Source organism: Halichoeres trimaculatus, unplaced genomic scaffold (genome assembly GCF_033239565.1).
Source record: "Halichoeres trimaculatus isolate MK-OKI-2021-1 unplaced genomic scaffold, fHalTri1.1 fHalTri1_scaffold_19, whole genome shotgun sequence".
Lineage (NCBI taxonomy): Eukaryota > Metazoa > Chordata > Actinopteri > Labriformes > Labridae > Halichoeres > Halichoeres trimaculatus.
The window spans coordinates 16,413,357-16,430,243 of record NW_027437197.1 but is presented as its reverse complement, the minus strand read 5'-3'; the positions used below and the strand labels follow the sequence as shown (position 1 = coordinate 16,430,243).

At 42.4% G+C, this 16,887-nt stretch overlaps 1 protein-coding gene across 5 annotated transcripts in view; it reads right to left on the bottom strand.

Annotated features, from left to right (window-relative positions):
• LOC141808166 (phospholipid-transporting ATPase IH-like) overlaps window positions 1-16,445 on the bottom strand; it is a 30,827-nt gene extending 14,382 nt beyond the window's left edge. For all 5 annotated transcript variants that reach the window (XM_074694578.1, XM_074694577.1, XM_074694579.1 and 2 more), the window contains exons 1-14: window positions 15,977-16,445; window positions 7,333-7,455; window positions 6,980-7,069; window positions 6,230-6,310; window positions 5,533-5,640; window positions 4,124-4,252; window positions 2,771-2,874; window positions 2,613-2,663; window positions 2,439-2,503; window positions 2,274-2,355; window positions 2,039-2,189; window positions 1,765-1,962; window positions 1,488-1,661; window positions 817-983 (exon numbers count right to left, since the gene is read on the bottom strand). In XM_074694578.1, coding sequence (XP_074550679.1) covers window positions 817-983; window positions 1,488-1,661; window positions 1,765-1,962; window positions 2,039-2,189; window positions 2,274-2,355; window positions 2,439-2,503; window positions 2,613-2,663; window positions 2,771-2,874; window positions 4,124-4,252; window positions 5,533-5,640; window positions 6,230-6,310; window positions 6,980-7,069; window positions 7,333-7,455; window positions 15,977-16,015 — 1,562 coding nt within the window. In that variant the 5' untranslated portion in view covers window positions 16,016-16,445. The remainder of the gene's footprint in view (window positions 1-816; window positions 984-1,487; window positions 1,662-1,764; window positions 1,963-2,038; window positions 2,190-2,273; window positions 2,356-2,438; window positions 2,504-2,612; window positions 2,664-2,770; window positions 2,875-4,123; window positions 4,253-5,532; window positions 5,641-6,229; window positions 6,311-6,979; window positions 7,070-7,332; window positions 7,456-15,976) is intronic.
• Between the last annotated feature and the right edge of the window lie 442 nt (window positions 16,446-16,887).

The following is a 16,887-nucleotide window of genomic DNA, read 5'->3' as shown; positions in this document are numbered from 1 at the left end:
TGGAGCTGTTATGCACACTTGCATCACACTTGGAAAGGCTAAAGGTGTTCTGACGCATTTAGAGTAACCTGAGCTCAGTGTAGAGATACTCTTACTTTAGTGTTTCACATCTGGAGAAGCAATATGTCAAAGTAGCACCTTTCAAATTGGCATATGTTTTAGCCATACATCCAACAGGGTTCAAAAGGCTTTTCTGAAATACAGAAGCCTGTAACACAATTATTTCATCTAAAAAACTGGACAATTGGGGGAGAAAATGTAGCTTCTGATGATAAAAAAAAGCTTACATTAGACAATATTTATATTAAAAGACAAATATGATGTTCTTCTACCAGCTGATTTTTTAGTAGCAAAACAAAAACAGCATAAAAACACTGCAGTGTGACTAAATACAGCTTGAGATACTTAATAAGTTTAAAGAGGGGGTATCATTGTTTTTTGTATTTCAAACATTGATATAGAGTACCAATGTAGGATGTTAACACGACGTAATGTGCAGATTTTCAAACCTCTACATAATCATATGTTGAAGAAATCCTTGAATATGTCTGTAAACTGATCAAAACAGCCTCCAGAGGGCCGGCCAATCGGGGTGAGGGGGGTTTGTAGAGCAGATAGTCTAAAAGAGACGGCAACTGGAACAAAGTGTTTAAGACAGAGGGTTGAATAAGGGTTTTCTATTCTATTTTTTCTAACACCAAACTAAAAAAAGTTGGGATTTTTTTTAAACTATATGTCATGTAAAGCTACTAAGGGGCCGCTATACCCCCTCTTTAAAGTGTGACGAATTGATTTTCTGTGTGGTTCAACGTTCACCTTTTCATTCCCTCTACCAGCGCCACCTCATCCGGGGAGGAGGAGATGTAGAAGGAGGTGGGCCGGCCCTGGTGGATGCCTCTCTTGATTCCATCCACTGTCTCCTCCTCCTTCACCTGCACCGTGTGACACAGACAGAGCGCCCGGAAAAACAAATCCTCGTGTTCCTAGAAATGACAGAGAAAGCTGAGTTACCTTTTTCACAAGTTTTCTGCAAACTTGTTTAAAAAGCATGATGACTTCCCACTTTTCCTCAAATCAAAACCCAAACAAATGAGCGTTGCCATTTCTAAAACCATGTTGGTCACATTTCTTCATACCAAGGGACTTTTCCCCCTCACATAAAACACAGCAAACATTCAGCTGTTACAAAGAAAATGTCAAAGTTTTCATTAACTTTTAAATGCTCTGTATCCCTACGGTGTTCATCAGCCGCCAGAATGAGCTAAACAGACATTTGTTGAAATCAAATGTCAAAGGTAATTACTTTAACAAGCCACCTGTCTGAAAATGTGACATGTTAATCTGCAGTTATGGTTTAGAAGTTTCTCTCCTCTTGGCTCTGTCTCTATTTGTGGCAGAGTTAGTACAGCCAAGAGTCTATTCAGGCTGGATTTAGAAGCCTGTTTACTTTGTCACACACACACACACTCTGACACACACACACTTACTCTCCTGTATCCTCCAGGTGAAGAATCAATCATGTCTATACTGGAGGCAGCGCTGAGGATTTGGCCGTTGCAGATGGCATGTGGGATGTAGACGTTCCCATCGACACAGCACTCAATAAACTCCATGTTGTTCTCCGTCAGAGTGCCGGTCTTATCAGTGAACACATACTCCACCTGGGAGAGGAAAGGGGAGGAGAGTGAGGAGAGGGCACATCTGTGCAGGGCTTAAACGTGTGTGTTTGAGCGTCTGTGTGTGTATGTGTCTGTGATCATGTACCTGTCCCAGCTCCTCATTTAGGTCAGAGGTGTTAACCTGAGCACCCTCTCCCAGCTCCTCGTCAAACATCTCTTCATCCCATGTGATGAAATACGAGCCCAGGAACTTCTGCATCTCCACCGTCACGTACATGGACACTGGGATGATGTAGTTAAATAAGACCATGAAGGCCAGGAAGTCTGTGAACGCCCGGATCACCTGAGACAGAGAGAGTAGTTAGATTTGGGATCTGATGGTGAGATTGTGTTTCTACTCCTGAGGCTGGTGAACGAACCACGTGACGCTGACGCTCGTTCTCAGTCCGGTGGTTGTACCAGGGCTCGTCTCGGTCAGGTGACCACTGCCAGGCGTATTTTAGAACAGTGTTGATCACCGCTTTGCTGATCAGGATGCAAAGATAGACTATGAGGAAGGCGTTCATTGACCTGCAGAAAGACAGAGGAAAGATGAGGAGGAGGGAACTGGAAAAGCGACAATCCGTTAAGAGACTAGTCCTGAGGTTATCTTACTTTTCTACGGCTGAGCGCTTCTGAGATTTAGACTGGTAATTAAGCGCCATTTTGGTCTCCATACCAGTGTAGACTGCAACAGCTGAGAAGAAATCAGAATCAGAATGAATATGGAAAAGACATTAAGGAGACAATCAACAAGATGAGTCAGTTTGTGAGATCTACCATAAATATGTTGCGTGTTCTTCAGTGTCGCTCCTCTAAGGAGCAAGTTTTCAGCCCCAAGTGGTCTGCAAGAGTAACACAGAGGGTTGTTTTTACTTTAGGAAACACATTTTTGATTAACTGAAAGAGAGAAACAACATAAAAAAGGACCCATCAAAATAAAAGCACCCTCACCTTGCCACAGGCTCTTCTTTGTCCTTGTAAATATTGATGCGTCCCACAAATCTGTGGAGCAAAATAAGATTAAAGAAGCAACACGGAGGGTCAGTTTGTAAAAGGTTGAGTCTGATAGTTTGTGTACAGATTCATCAACCAGCATGTGTCACACTCACTTGTAGAGGTCAGGCTGCGGTTGTTCACATTCAATAGTGGCATGTAGCGAGTCCACCTCCTGCTCCGTTCTAAAGGCCATGGTATCAGGTACAGCATAATAGGTCTGACAGAGAGGTGGAGGAGAAGGGGAAGAAGAAGATGAAGAAGACAACAGAGGGAAATGTCAGTGCTAATGAGAGCAGGGTTCATCCGACTCCTCCATCCAGCCTCCAGCAGATCCTCTAAATGACAGGTGAGTTGCCCCCCCCAGGTCAGGAGAGGACGGCATGCCGGGACGGTGAGCACAGCAGGGGGTCGCCTTGGGGACATGTGTGAGGAGGGGAGGGTGGGTGGAGTGCTCTACGCTGCACCACGGGACATGTGTAAGTGAGTGCGTTTCTATGTGTGCTTAGCCATGCATACAGACGGGTGAGTGACACGGATGGATATCAGGAGGGATGAGAAAGTGACAGAGTGGCACCTGCAGCATAAAACATTTATGAGTCTGTGGAGGGAATTAACATGTTTTTACTGTTGAAAAATCTGCTTTTCACTTTTGGGGGCCACATTATGGAAGAAAAAATGCAGGAAAAATACAAATTGACATAAAGAAAAGTGAAATTACGACAATAAAGTTAGAAATAAAGAGAAATGATGAGATATCCCACTTTTTTTTCTCCTGAACAAACAATTCTTTCTCTTATTTCTATAAGAACCTAAATCCATGACTTCATTGTTCATTATTTCTGGAGTTATTTTTCAGGTCTCAGTTTTTTTTCTTTCATTAAGTGGCCCAGTCACTCAAAACAGATACCTTAGACTAGCTTTCATTGATTGACTAACAATGTAAAGATAATTTATACGGGTGAAAATCAGATTATACTCATTTAAACATCTAAAAGATTTTTTTTTTGTTAGAACTATTAGTTAGAAAACCAACAGAAACATTGTTAATATAGTATTTAATCTATTTTTTAAATAGTTGCCATAAATTGACAGACTTTGCCTTCTCTAACTCAAATATTTGCTATTTCTTGCTTCATACATGGCAGAAAAGTAAATGAATCTGAAACTAAACTCTGTAATTTCTTAGTAAACACACCCCTTAATTGTTTTCTTTTTCTATTTATATTGGATAATGTTCAAAACTGCAAAAAAAAGATCTAAGAAAGCTGTGAAATACGAGAAAATGCTTTAAATAGACTGGTTGAGTGGTAAGACGATGATTGAGGGGTCTGTCATTAACGTTGTGTATAGAGAAAACAGGTCGTGTTTTTTGAACATTTTCATGCCTGAAATGCGACTTCCTGAATCAGAAATCTTTCCTGTTACAGGTTCAAAATTTTAAATACACCCTTGCACCCTCGCTGCACCTTGTGGCTGGACTCCCCGTCCAGGCTGGTGGTGGTAACGTAGCAGGTCCCATCAGAGCGGCTGGACGAGAGCAGGATGAGGTCACATGGGAAAGTCTCATCCTCCCTAACGATGACGATGTCCCCCACCTGACAGACACAGACAGGCTTTTTAATAATAAATGAGACTGTCTTAACCAGAGCTGCACGTCAAAACCACACAGACAATGAAACAGACCTGTGCACAGTCGTCTGCTCATCCTTTACCATTCCTTGTTTTATTTTTTCCAAAGGATTGAGAAGTTGCATAACAGATTATGCGAGCGGAGCAGCTTAAGCTCTGATAAATCCCATCTCCACAGTGACCATACACATGACACACGCGCTCTGATTTAGCATGATTAATATATTCATCATTATTCCTGCTCCCAATTCACACTCTAATCCTCTGTGTTTGATCTACGGCTGTGAGAAACCTTGGTGCAGAAAATGCTGGAAGACAGACGGAGATGGAGAGAATGAAAGCGACAGAAGGGGATCAGAGACAGACGGGTGGAGAGCGTCAGAGAGAAGAGATGGTTTTTATGCTTTCAGATGTAGAAAAGTGTATTCAACCAATGAAATCTACCGTTTCTGCAACACCAGCTATAATACTGTTAAACGCTTGAGTCTATGTGCCTGATATGAAGCCGTTTCCTGAGCTGGCCTTCCTCTGCACACACCAGACTCGGCAGATTCAGCAGAAATTAAATGTACCTGCACACAGTTCTAAACCCTCAGACGCATAATGATGAAACAAGCCTGAAATAGAGCGTATCTATACATCTACATAGGAGCTGCTGAGCTCAGCACTTCTACTTTCATTCACGCTGGGTTGATATAAGATTTCTGCAGAGTAATGTGTTGGCAGAGTGAAGCTGGCTCATGTGTTCCTCTACATCTGCTACCAAATACAGCAAAGACTCATTAAAACATGAAGTCATGTTGTTGTGTGAAGCACTCTTTGATCGCTTTACGGTTCAAGTCTTTCATCAACGGTATCACGAATAGGGTTTGATAGTATCTGTTATTCTTTAATAAATCATAAGAAACTTTGTCATAAAATGATTTGCTGTTGCATCAGAATGCCAAAAGAGATCCTCAAGAGATAACAACTTCAAAATACATCCTTCCCATTCATTTGTGAGGGACTCAAATGGAGCCCAAAGGGACACTGTCACTTTTTGTTTCGCTACAGTTTACAGGGAATTAATTGGTAGGAAAGTCAAGAGAGACCATGACAGGAAGGAACGAAGCTGGAGAGAAGGACTGCAGAGAGGCAGAGGAAGAGGACTGTGGAGGCAGTTATAGAAAAATTGAGCTACGCAGCAGTACTGTAGAGACGCTCCATGGCCTCAGGTGCTGTGCTGCTCTAATGAGGCCATTCTTACCCGTAGCTTGTGACTCTGCGTCCTCACCACCTTCCCCCGCTGCACCACGTCCACCGGACACTCGTTTATAGAGCAGTCAGCCTTGTGCCTGAGCCAGTCCTCGTAGCCCTGAGAGAGACGCAGAGACATCATGACTAGGAGCAGGGAGAAGCAAGAGAGAGCCAGTGTGTTTTTTGGCAGGGGGTAACGGAGGATATAGATTATTGTGTAGAGAGGAACAGGGCCAGAGCGAAGTGTGAGATCAGAGGGGGAGAGGTGAAAGTCATACTCTGTAATTAATTAGCATTGTGCTTTCCGAGCTTAGTGACCTGTTTCCTGAATTTCTAGCCAACATGTCATGTTGTAGATTTATACCCCAGTAAAGCTCTGGCTTCCTCAGCTAGAGCGGCTCCATCTATCACTGATAGTACCCCATCTTTCTGCACAGAGAGAGGATGCAGCTCCCTGGGGCCTGGGATCCTCAGCCAGAGTGATTAACAGAGGAGACCATTCATTATCATATTTCTCACATCACCAGACATGTTCAATGGCATGTCCTTTTGCTGAGAGAGGAATGTGTGTATACAGAGAGGAGAGCAGCCAAATACTAGAAAGAGAGAGTGTGTGTGTATAACTGAGGCTGCAAGTGGGTGTGTGAAGAAGGGGGGTGTTTCAGCAACATTTCCCAGAAATACGTTCATGTTTGTGTGTGTCCTACCTGTTTTATGGCGGTGACAGTGATAACAAAGAAGAGAGGCAGGCCGCTGGTGACTGGGCTGGTGGGGGTGTCGATGATAAGCTGCCAGAGAGACACAGCGAGAGGGAGAGAGGAACAGAGGGAGGAGGATGCAGAAGGAGGGGGACAAGAGAGGAAAAAGAGAGGAGAGGAAGCCAATAAATGCAACGCTGAGTAAGGAAGTGCTGCAAAGAGACGAAGGAATCACGCAGCAATCCAGCAAAGTTCAAGTATGCATGTAATTGAATCTGGTTTGATTCCCTCCATCTGCACTTACAGGAAGTATTCTGTGTCAGCTTTCATTTCATAGCATTTATATATAGGAGGATACAGCAGTGTACATGTGTGCACACGTGCAGAGTAGTAACTCAAAATAAGAGGCCACGCCCACTTTGCCCCATTAAGCAGGTGCAGTATTTCACATCCGATCGTTATAACCCAAGTGTAACAAAGCTGCATTCTGTTAGACTCTGAAAACTGCTACTAAGACATTGTTGTGTCCTCTTCTTTCTCCTTCTCCTCCTCATCTATGATGAGTTTGCCCTTGCGTGATTACTCAACTCTGGGTTCACTGTAATGGCTCAAGGAAAAAGTTTGTTCTTTGATCTGATTTAGACAGACAGAAAGATACAGAGCAGTTCTGCACTCATCTCAAGATAATATCAGATAATTGCAGCGCTGCAGATGAAAACTGTTTTCTTTTGTTTTAAAATAAAAAACAAGAAGCCTTACCTGGACCAGGAATATGACCAGGAAGTAGAAGTTTGCTATTCTTCGAAACTGCTCAAACAGATTCTTGGGCACAAAGTTCCAGAAGGTGTACTGTGAGACACAGAGATTACTTTTATGATCATTCACACACACACAGAAGGAGAAGGATAAACAAAGACACATCATCCTCTAGCCCCTCTGGCAGGAAACTGGTGACGCACCGCCTGACGAACACAAGGAAAGTGAAATGTGTCATCCTTAAAAAACGTGCTTACAAAGGAGATTACATGGCTGTCTAAACAGGAAACAAAAGAAGAGTGTGATGATAAACAATGCTCTAGCACTGACTCACAAAGGAGCTGAGGATCGCTCACCTTGGAGGAGACGATGCGGTTGTCGGGGTAACGCTGAGGGATGTAGGCCTCAGCTCCCGGAGGAGGTTCTTTATGCCCGATGTACACCGTCCGGCTGTCCACCCAGATCTCCTCCCCCACACACTGACAGGGGGAGATATATGGAGAGATATAAATAGCAGTACAGGTGGAGAGGGGAAATGGGGTTAAATCAGCCTCAGAATCCGTCAGGCTTTTATCATCACAACAAAAATGATCCAATTAGATATCACACTCTGTCATCCACACACCTCGAAATCACCCTGACATCGCTCCACAACCAAGCTGCACTCACCAACCGTGGACAATATGTGTGTGCATCTTTTGTCCCACACACCATCTGTCAATTCATGTTTTCATTTAGCTTTACACTGAAACACTGAAGTAATCTGTTTATTAAATGAAAGAAGGAAAATAACCTAAATGTACCTTGCAAAAAAATTAAAACAGCAATTTTCTTGTCGTGTTTCTAGTGAAACATAATGTAATATAAGCAAAATTCGACAGTAAAATGTCTTGTTTCAGAATATTAGCAAACAAAAACACACCTGGATTACTCAAACATTTTTCTTATTCTGTTGGCAGAAGTTTTGTTTCGGATTTGAGCAAATTAGTGTTTACTGCCAGTTTTTAATATCTGAAATGGAGACATTTTCCTGGTTTGTCAGATATTTCTGGCTCATATTAAGACAAAGAAGACATTTAACACTGAATAAGACAAAAAAAAATTCTATATTATATTTGGCTTGTGGAGCATCAAACCAAGAAAGCATTTGGTTTGAAGACGCCAATTTTGGGCACTGATATCATTTTATAGTATCAAGTACGAAAATTGTCCACAGGTAATTTTACTTAGCCCGCTTGTTATTACAGTTAAGGTTTAATGAGTTACAGAAATAGGAAAAGTAAACCAGTATTAATATTGTTAGACAAACCACCCCACTAACACACAGAAGGATAACAGTGTGTTTGTTGCAGCGTGTGGGTGGGATCAACTGAGTCACCAAAGTGTGGATTTGTCATCTATCTCTACACTTCTTTCTTCTTGCTCTTACTTTGGTCTCCTCCACCTTTGATTCATTTTTAAACACAGATAAAAACAGTCCAAAGCCTTAGTACAGAACAGAGAAATCACACTAGATCATGTTCGAAACCTGCACCTCCCTTCATCTCTGATCTGGATTACTTCTAAGTGGCTCCCCAGGGATGAACAGGGTGCATTCTGGGAGTTTAGCACAGCACATATTTTCCCAAGGTGTCCTTCTGTATACAGTACTGTGGGTATGAAGCTTTCCAAGAAAAATAACAGAGTCAAGAGACCACAGCATTCAGCTGTTTGTTTCCATCTGCCTTCCTACGTGGCCCCTAAAGCTGCGCTCTGAGTGGGCAGTGTGTGAGCGCAGCCTTTGGCAGAGCAGCCGGCCTGACACAGCTCAAACAGAAGTGTTGACCATTAGCAGAAAAGTTCTGGAACAAGCACTTCAGTGGAAGCAGCGCTCCACTGCTTAAAATGTCCTCAACTTTTTGGCAGAGGTGGAGCCGATCGCTGCCAATGAACAAATCTTTTAATGTTCACACGTCCCCTCGGTAACCTTGTAGATCCAAATCTATAAGTTTTTAAAAAGTTTAAAGCTAAAAGCAGCCATAAACCCAACACTTGTGTTAACTGTGGGCTAAAGATCAAGCAAAGGGTAACTTTTCCTGTGGACAAGGGAAATTTGAAAACTCTTTTATAAGAGCAACGAGAAAAAAAACTCAGAGTCACAGTTCTAAACTTATCCACAGCAATCAACAGGCACTTGGCAGTGGGATAAAAATAGACACTGAGCCAACAGTGTTAGCCGACTTGAGACCCCTCCAAAACATGAGGGGGGGGGGCAGCATGGCCCAGATAGATACAGTGGAACGGAAAGAGATGGAGATGGAAAGTGTGGCGTCAGAGAGGAGCAGGTTGAAGTGGGGAGAGCAGCAGGTTAGGAGTCTAAAGGAGAGGAAGAACAGAACTGGATCAAGTCTTCTAACAAGAGAAGATGTCAAAAACAAAAAGAGGGAACTGACAAGAGGAAGAGTTTGTCAAAGAAATGATCCGTCTACTTTGAAAATGTGTCAAATTATCTTCTCACTCAGTTATGTCTGTTCAGGCAGTGATTAAATCTGGGGCAGAACAATAAACCAGATTTGGAGAATTATCAGCATGAAAAATCCGAGTCATAATCTCCTTTTTGGGCGGCTTAAATCCTCCATAATTTAATCGAGAGAAACAACCAATAAAATCAGGATGTTCAGTCAGGAGAAGTCAATCAGGGTGGTGAAAAAATGTTAAAGCTGACTCGACAAGGGGACAGATTGATTATAAATGAGTTACATCACAACATTGATCATAGTTTTGTCCTGCGTAACATGATTTTTGCTTCTCTTATTTAACTGTGATCCAGAGGACATCAGTTAAATTCTTGTTTTGTCCAACAAAGCCAAAAGATTGGTTTGTGATGATATGCAGACAAAAAAAGAAATGGTTTCTAGTGCATCACATAACCCTCTTTGTCTTAACATTTTTCCTTCGGTCTACAATTTCCTCCCCCCATCATTTGTCTCTTCACACTTCTATCTGCAGCTTCCTCCCTTCCCGTCACACCGTCAGGAGTGTGACTAAAGCAGAGAGATGGAGGACCCAGAAGAGACTGCTTTGTAGTTGTAGTTATCTGATCATTAATCCTCACTGATCCGTATCAACCCTGGGTCCAGTGTTCCCTCTTCACTCTGCTGCACCATCAGACAAAGTGGCTGGCTGGTTGGTCGCTGGACACGAAGGCTTTGTCTTTATTAACAACACTAAAACGGCCCTGGAGCTCTGAGGCTGCTCTTACATCACCATCAGTCATTAATAATGATGTGATGGGTTTGATAACTGGGATGATACCGCTGTTTTAACTTCATGTATTATCACTGCACGGTATAGTTGGAGAGATAGTTTTGAACTTTGGATTCAAACGGAGATAACAATGGCTTTAACTCTGAGTGTGTATTCGTACGTTTTAACCCCTGACCCTGCAGCACAGCCGCTCTGTCCGCGTGATGTAAGAACGCTTTTAAACCCCTGAGATGTAATAAAAGGTATACACCATTAACTGCCCTGATTAAATGGTCGTGTCTCACCCCTCCCCCACCGTCGCCTCATGCTGTGCTGCAGGAGCGCTCAGCATGTTGAGCAGGTCTCGCTAATTAACTCAGAGATCAAATTCATCTGACTTTACTCTGCATCGATGGACTACTCATGTTAAGTGGACGGAGGAGTCAGAAACACACAACATGACACAATGCAAGATTACAGAACGTACACTTTACCCCCTGTGGTGTTGTAATAAGTCTACATTTAACTACTGAAACTACAGCAGCTGTCTTTTTTCTTCTTCTTGCTCCTTTTTTCATACCATTTAAGCTACCTTTGAATATTGAGACTGTTATTACTTTTTATGGCTCATTTGTTGGCCACTGACACCAAACTGGATAAGTTTGCAGTGGAGTTTCTAATATTTTTGTTATTGTGTGTGTCCTCAAATCTTATGTGTAGCCAGGCTGACATTAACACCGGCCAACCGGCCATATGCTGGTGGATTTCGGCAGTGGCTGGTAACACCGCCGCTCCCACTGGCCACTTTGCAAGTTGAATTTTATCTCAAACATGGAGCAGAGAGACAAGCAAAAAGATGACTGATGATGAAAGCTCTGAGGAAATTTACTTTACCTCTCCTTCATTGTCATTCTCATGAAAAAATAAATGATTTTCTGATTACAATTGTTAATAAATATTTAAGCAGACGGTGTCTCTTGCTGAGTTTTTATCAGTTCAATTAATCCCCTTTACCATTTTATTATAAGCAATAACAAACTACTATTTTAATAACTATGTTTTAATAGACTGCATATTTTCATATGAAAGGAGCACAATGTTACACACAACTTTATCAGAGCTGAATACCTGATTAAGGACCTGTGGATTTTAACATTGATGTAGTCTTGTTTTGAGTGTGCATAGGGGTCATTTACATTTAAAGAGGTTGTAAATCTTTTTAAAGTAAACTTTAGCATGTTATCATCGCCTTTAATCATATTGAACATAATTATCCAACAACAAGCCAGTGTAACTGTTGTGGCCAGTGAAAATACTGAGTGGCCAGTAACTCAGGGTTACCACTAGCCACAGTGGCTGGTGAGCAAAAAAGTTAATGTCAAGCCCTGTGTGTAGCCATAGTCATTGTTTACATACAAGATCAGCTGTTAGCAGTAGCAGCAGTAGTTTGATGTGACTTTTTATCAGTAAACAAGCTATTCCAGGGAGAGAAAAGCAACACAATGGATATCAATAATGTAAGTTTGAGGGGGGTGGCAGAGGCAGCAGCTTGCACACAGTAGCCAGCTGAAAGCACAAATTTGGGGAAAAATAGTGACCTACGTTTACAGCTGACACTGACAAAAAGCACCACCCAGTCCGATGACGCAAACAAGAATACACCTGCCTCAAAATAAAGAGGACAATGAAGACACTCTAATATATAAAATAGTGTACTCTGTTGTGGCCCCAGCTTCCCCGCTCCTGACTCGCTGTGATCCAGCTGTTACATAAGTCTTTAATCCAGCTGTGCTACTTCTCCTCTCTCCCTCTCATCTCTCTTTTCTCCCGCCACCGTAATCTGAATCCCAAAATAAAAGAATAAACCCTCTTTCTCATTTTGACTGCCTTTAAAAACCCGACAACATCCTCAAACGGGCTAGAAGCTGTGTCTGAAACCTTTGTGTCCAGAGCACGCTGTGTGAGACTTAATCATTCTTACCAGCTAGCATGCTGTTACATGGCTGCCTCCTCTGATTTAAACACACAGGCCAGCTGGCGAAGCTTTACCCAAACACAAATCCTGTGTAGTTTTGTCACCTCCAGCCTCTGTCTCTGCACGAGGACCTCATCTCTGTGTGGAGGCAGCAGACAGGAATAGACTGCCCTTAACTGTTGGTGGCAGCTAATGTTGCTAAGGGTAATCTAGCAGGTTGCTTTCTGCCCTTTTCAACACCAGGCATCACGGCAACTCAAATAGCTGTAAAGTTGTGAGAAACCATTCCAGAGCCCCTCGGCACTCTGGGACATGCTGGCACCCTTGAAGATGAAAGAGAGGCCTTTCTCTTTTATCTGCTGAGGTTGCGAGGGTCTCTGCGAGTATTAGAGTCGGGGTTTCGAAGATGGATGTAAGAAGGGTGAGAAAAAGGTGACACCTCACTAAATAAAGCTCCAGATAAGAGGAAGCAGAGGACAATCTGCTGATAGTGATCAAAATGTTATCATATGTCTATTTGTGAAACAAAGAGAAGATTTTAAGCCCCTATAAGATGCATCCTAGATCCTGAATAAGACCCTCACTCACACATGCCAGCCCGTCTGATCCAGATCATGACCTCATGCAGTCCTCACACTTAGCACCACTCCGAGACATCACGCCATGGCTATTATTACCGGACGACAAAAAGGCGGCAGACAGAGGATGTCTTAAAAACAGCTGACTATATTACAGAGCATAATGTTTCCTGTTCTGATCCAGAGTCTGCTGAACATAAAACTGTTTGTGCATGCTCCTAATATACTTTCTATCAGATTTTTCTCTCCTCCCCAACTAAGTGTAAAAGTCATAAAACGTTAGATTATTACACTAAACAACATCCCATTTAAACTTCATGCTCTACAGAGCACCATGGTGCCATGCTAAGTTTTTTTTTCTATCCCCACTTAACCGGCCAAGTGCAGTCACACTTGTGTACAGTCGTACACGTCGCCATTTCAAGGCAGGAAACTTACGCACCTCCACTGCAATGTGTAACAGACTGAGGTGTCAAATGGGTCTAAGGCCTTTTATACACTATGGCCGGGATGATCTCTTGTTTTGATTATTTTACGATTCTTGGGGTGCTGATTTGATTTGATTTGATTTGTGATTCTTTGGTATTTCAGATTTTTGCGATTATTAGTTCCCTTTTTTAACACCAGACCATGTGAAAAAGTTAAGCAATGATGATAACGATGTCTACAGACTATATCAGGAGTCACATTTCCCCAAAGAATTCACATCCTGTGTGTCAGAGAAAAACATTTCTAACTTTTTTCCAACCCTGCTTACAAAGACTAAAATGAAGGATTTAAATAAAAATAAATAAATAAATAAATAAACCTGAAATCCTAATTTTAAGATCGTAAAACAAAAAATCCCAATACTTATGTGAAGTTATCTTTTTCAAACATAGACAAGTGTTTTCCAAAACCAATATTTCCCCTTGATCATTTAAAAAATAACTTTAATCCGCACATAACAAGGCAAATCTGCAGATAAGTGCAGCGCGAAGCATGGCCTCAGTCAATCTGGCTCTGATCTGCCATCAGAGGTAGTAACAAAGGCATTATGGGTAATGTTCTTTAAATTGATGCACAACTTACTGACAAAAGTTAAATTTTATTCCAGCTTAAAAATGAACCATGTCTTTACCATTATTGCTCATTAAAAAACTTAGTCTACAATTGCTTTTACATGATTTTCATACCCCTTCTAGCTAAGTCTGGTTTTATGTCTTGTTTTTGAGTCCCAAATATTGAATATTTCCCTCTCTACTCAACCTAATACCTTTAATAGCTTTATAAAATAAGTGCACACTAATTTTCTTCACACACAAAAATACATCAAGGACAAATCGCCGGGCTGATAAAAAGGCAACAAGCTATGAAGTGAAAGGCTCATTAACTTTTCCTACTGGTGGAAATCTAAGTACATTCTTCCATGGCTGAGCAGGTTTTACTAATACACACCAATACAGCAACATTTAGACAGTGACCTTGGAGGGTCTTCACCGCTCTGTGTCCAGAGGAAAGGCCGGGGCTCTTTACTGATCACGTGTTAATCACTTTGCATGATGTAATGTTTGTTCTTCTATGTCGCCTCATTAAGGGAGCAGCTGTTCAGAGTATGGCAGGGTTAATGAAGGGTGATACACGAGTAATCGGGGACCTCATATACATCCAACATTCCTCAGATTCCCAATCAATATGAGGATAATTGAATTAATGATTAATCCCTTGTCTGCTTCATGATGTCACAGGGCGAGGATGCAGAGGGGTGAAAGGTGAGGGATGACGGGCGTGTTCACTGAACCTTCCTCGCAGCCTCACTTGTGGATGTGATTTCCCCTGATATTAGCCCTGCTGGAGCATCCATCAAGCTCGCTACACACTGTCACCTGCCTGCCATGCACACGCAAACACACACATCAAAATAGACACAACGGGAAGAGTGCACATGCCCCAACTGATAGTTATCACTACAGCACCTGAGCCGGTTTAAGGTCAGGTGAAAGGGCTGCAGACTGTGCGCTGCAGATGTCACAATGCTCCAGAGGTGCCCAGTCTGATGAACATCACCAGACCTGTCAGACTTGGTTCCCACTAGACACTTTTCCCTCTAATTCAGCCACCCACCAACCAGCTGCTTCCTGCTCTGCCTGATAAGCAGAGTCTGCTGATGATGGCAGCAGCGTGTCCTTAACAGAGCCACAGTTACAGCTTAACATCTTCTGCTTATTGTTTCTAGCTAACACACACATCACTGATTACAGATAATGATAAGGCCTTGCATGGATTGGAAATGTTTGAGTGATGTTTTACTCCAGTTAAACCTGAAAACGTGTCACCCTATTAGGCTGGGAGTGTGAGAGTAAAATTTACACACCGGCACAGCAGAGTGAGCCCCTGCACGGCCCCTCCGGATCTGATTGGGATTTATTTCCTCTGCAGACCAGAGCAACGTGAGGACAGTTAAAAGTGTGCTTGTACTAGGCAACTACAAGTGAGGAGCTGACTTTCTTTTAAGTTTTTACAAATAATAGCCCAAATATTCAACTGTGTCTCATAGTTTAAACTTTAAGCATCAATATCTCTTTTTATGTTTTTCATGTTGCGGAGTAGAAGCAAGTCAAATACTGTTCTTTGAACTAAAGCAAATATCAATGCAGAAAACTGCATCACTTAAAAGTCACAAAGTGTAAGTAAAAGTATATTTTTGCTCTAGTCAAACCTGCAAAACGTATCAGCTCAATGGGCTGGTAGTTTCTGTATATATACAAAGTTATGTAGCAGAACAAGTCGCCGCAAGGCCTCCCTACTCCTGCTTAGGATTTATTTCCACTGCAGACCACAGCAACTGCAAGCCATGAGGATGGTTTAGTATGCATGCTTGTAGTAGCTCACTATGAAAGCAACTAAACTGGGCCAGCCAAGTTCATTTCTATTCCCCACATTCACCAGCCATCCCTGCATCTGTAGCTACTGGCACATTCCCTATTCAGCCCCACAAAACAACATTGTAAAGCCCACAGTGGATGGCCTGCCAAAGCAGCTCGAGTGCAATGTTTATCATTGGAGAAGTGTTGATGATCCACGTTCTCTGAATGCAGTGATGTGGAATCATTTCCCACTCGTTGTCTATCATGAATGAAAGGACAAAGCTGCACACACAATAAGTCAAATGCATGGTATTTTGATGCACTTGCAGGTCACAGAGCTACAGTTGTGACAGTGTTGACAGACGGGGGCCCTTACGTATCTGCTGATGATATTCCGGAGCGAGGTGAAATCCATCTTTCAGACGGCTCCGGCGGCGACTTCACTGTGCAGCAGAGACGTTCAGCTCTCCGTGGATCCGCCTGATCGCTACCTAATGTGGATCTTTCTACCAGAATCCATCGTGCACCTCCTCTGCCGCCGCCGCCACCGCCGTGTCTGTGATAGCGTGGAGCAGCGGTGTCTCAGTCGGCTGTCCTGATTTTCATGGCATCCCTGTGCAGAGCCATGCAGCGACCGCGCGGATATAACAACACACGCTCGCGCTGCTGGCTACATTTCAGGAGAAATGGTCCTCACGTGCAAACCTCTAAACGCACAGGTAACGTTTCCGGTTGCCTCTCCGGTGTCAAGGCGTCTTTATCTGAGCAGGAGACGGTCCTTCGTGGAGGTTGCCGAACCCGTTCTGTTGTAACACTGCTGGCCTTTGATGTAGCGGCAGCGTCCACAGAGCGCTCACCCGTCAGATGACTACGCTGCGCATGCGCACTAAGATATTACATCTACTGCACTAAAACAACTGACCACCCTCACACACAGAAGCCTCACTAGTACCAAAGTTAAAACCAGTTTAATCCCACTGGCCACGATGGTTCCCGCCCTTTTTTTCTGAGCCTCTTGAAGTATTGGTTTGATTTTTGGTAACTAATATAAGTTTTGAAATGAAAGCATATGAAAATAAATGAATAATTACAAATATTTATTATTATTATTATTATTACTATTACTATTATTGCATTACTATTATTATTTTTATTATTATTATTATTATTAGTAGTAGTAGTAGTAGTAGTAGTAGTAGTGTTGTTGTTGTTGTTGTCAATAATGATGATGATGATAATAATGATAATAATAATAATAATACATGTTATCTCTGAAGGGGCTCTAAG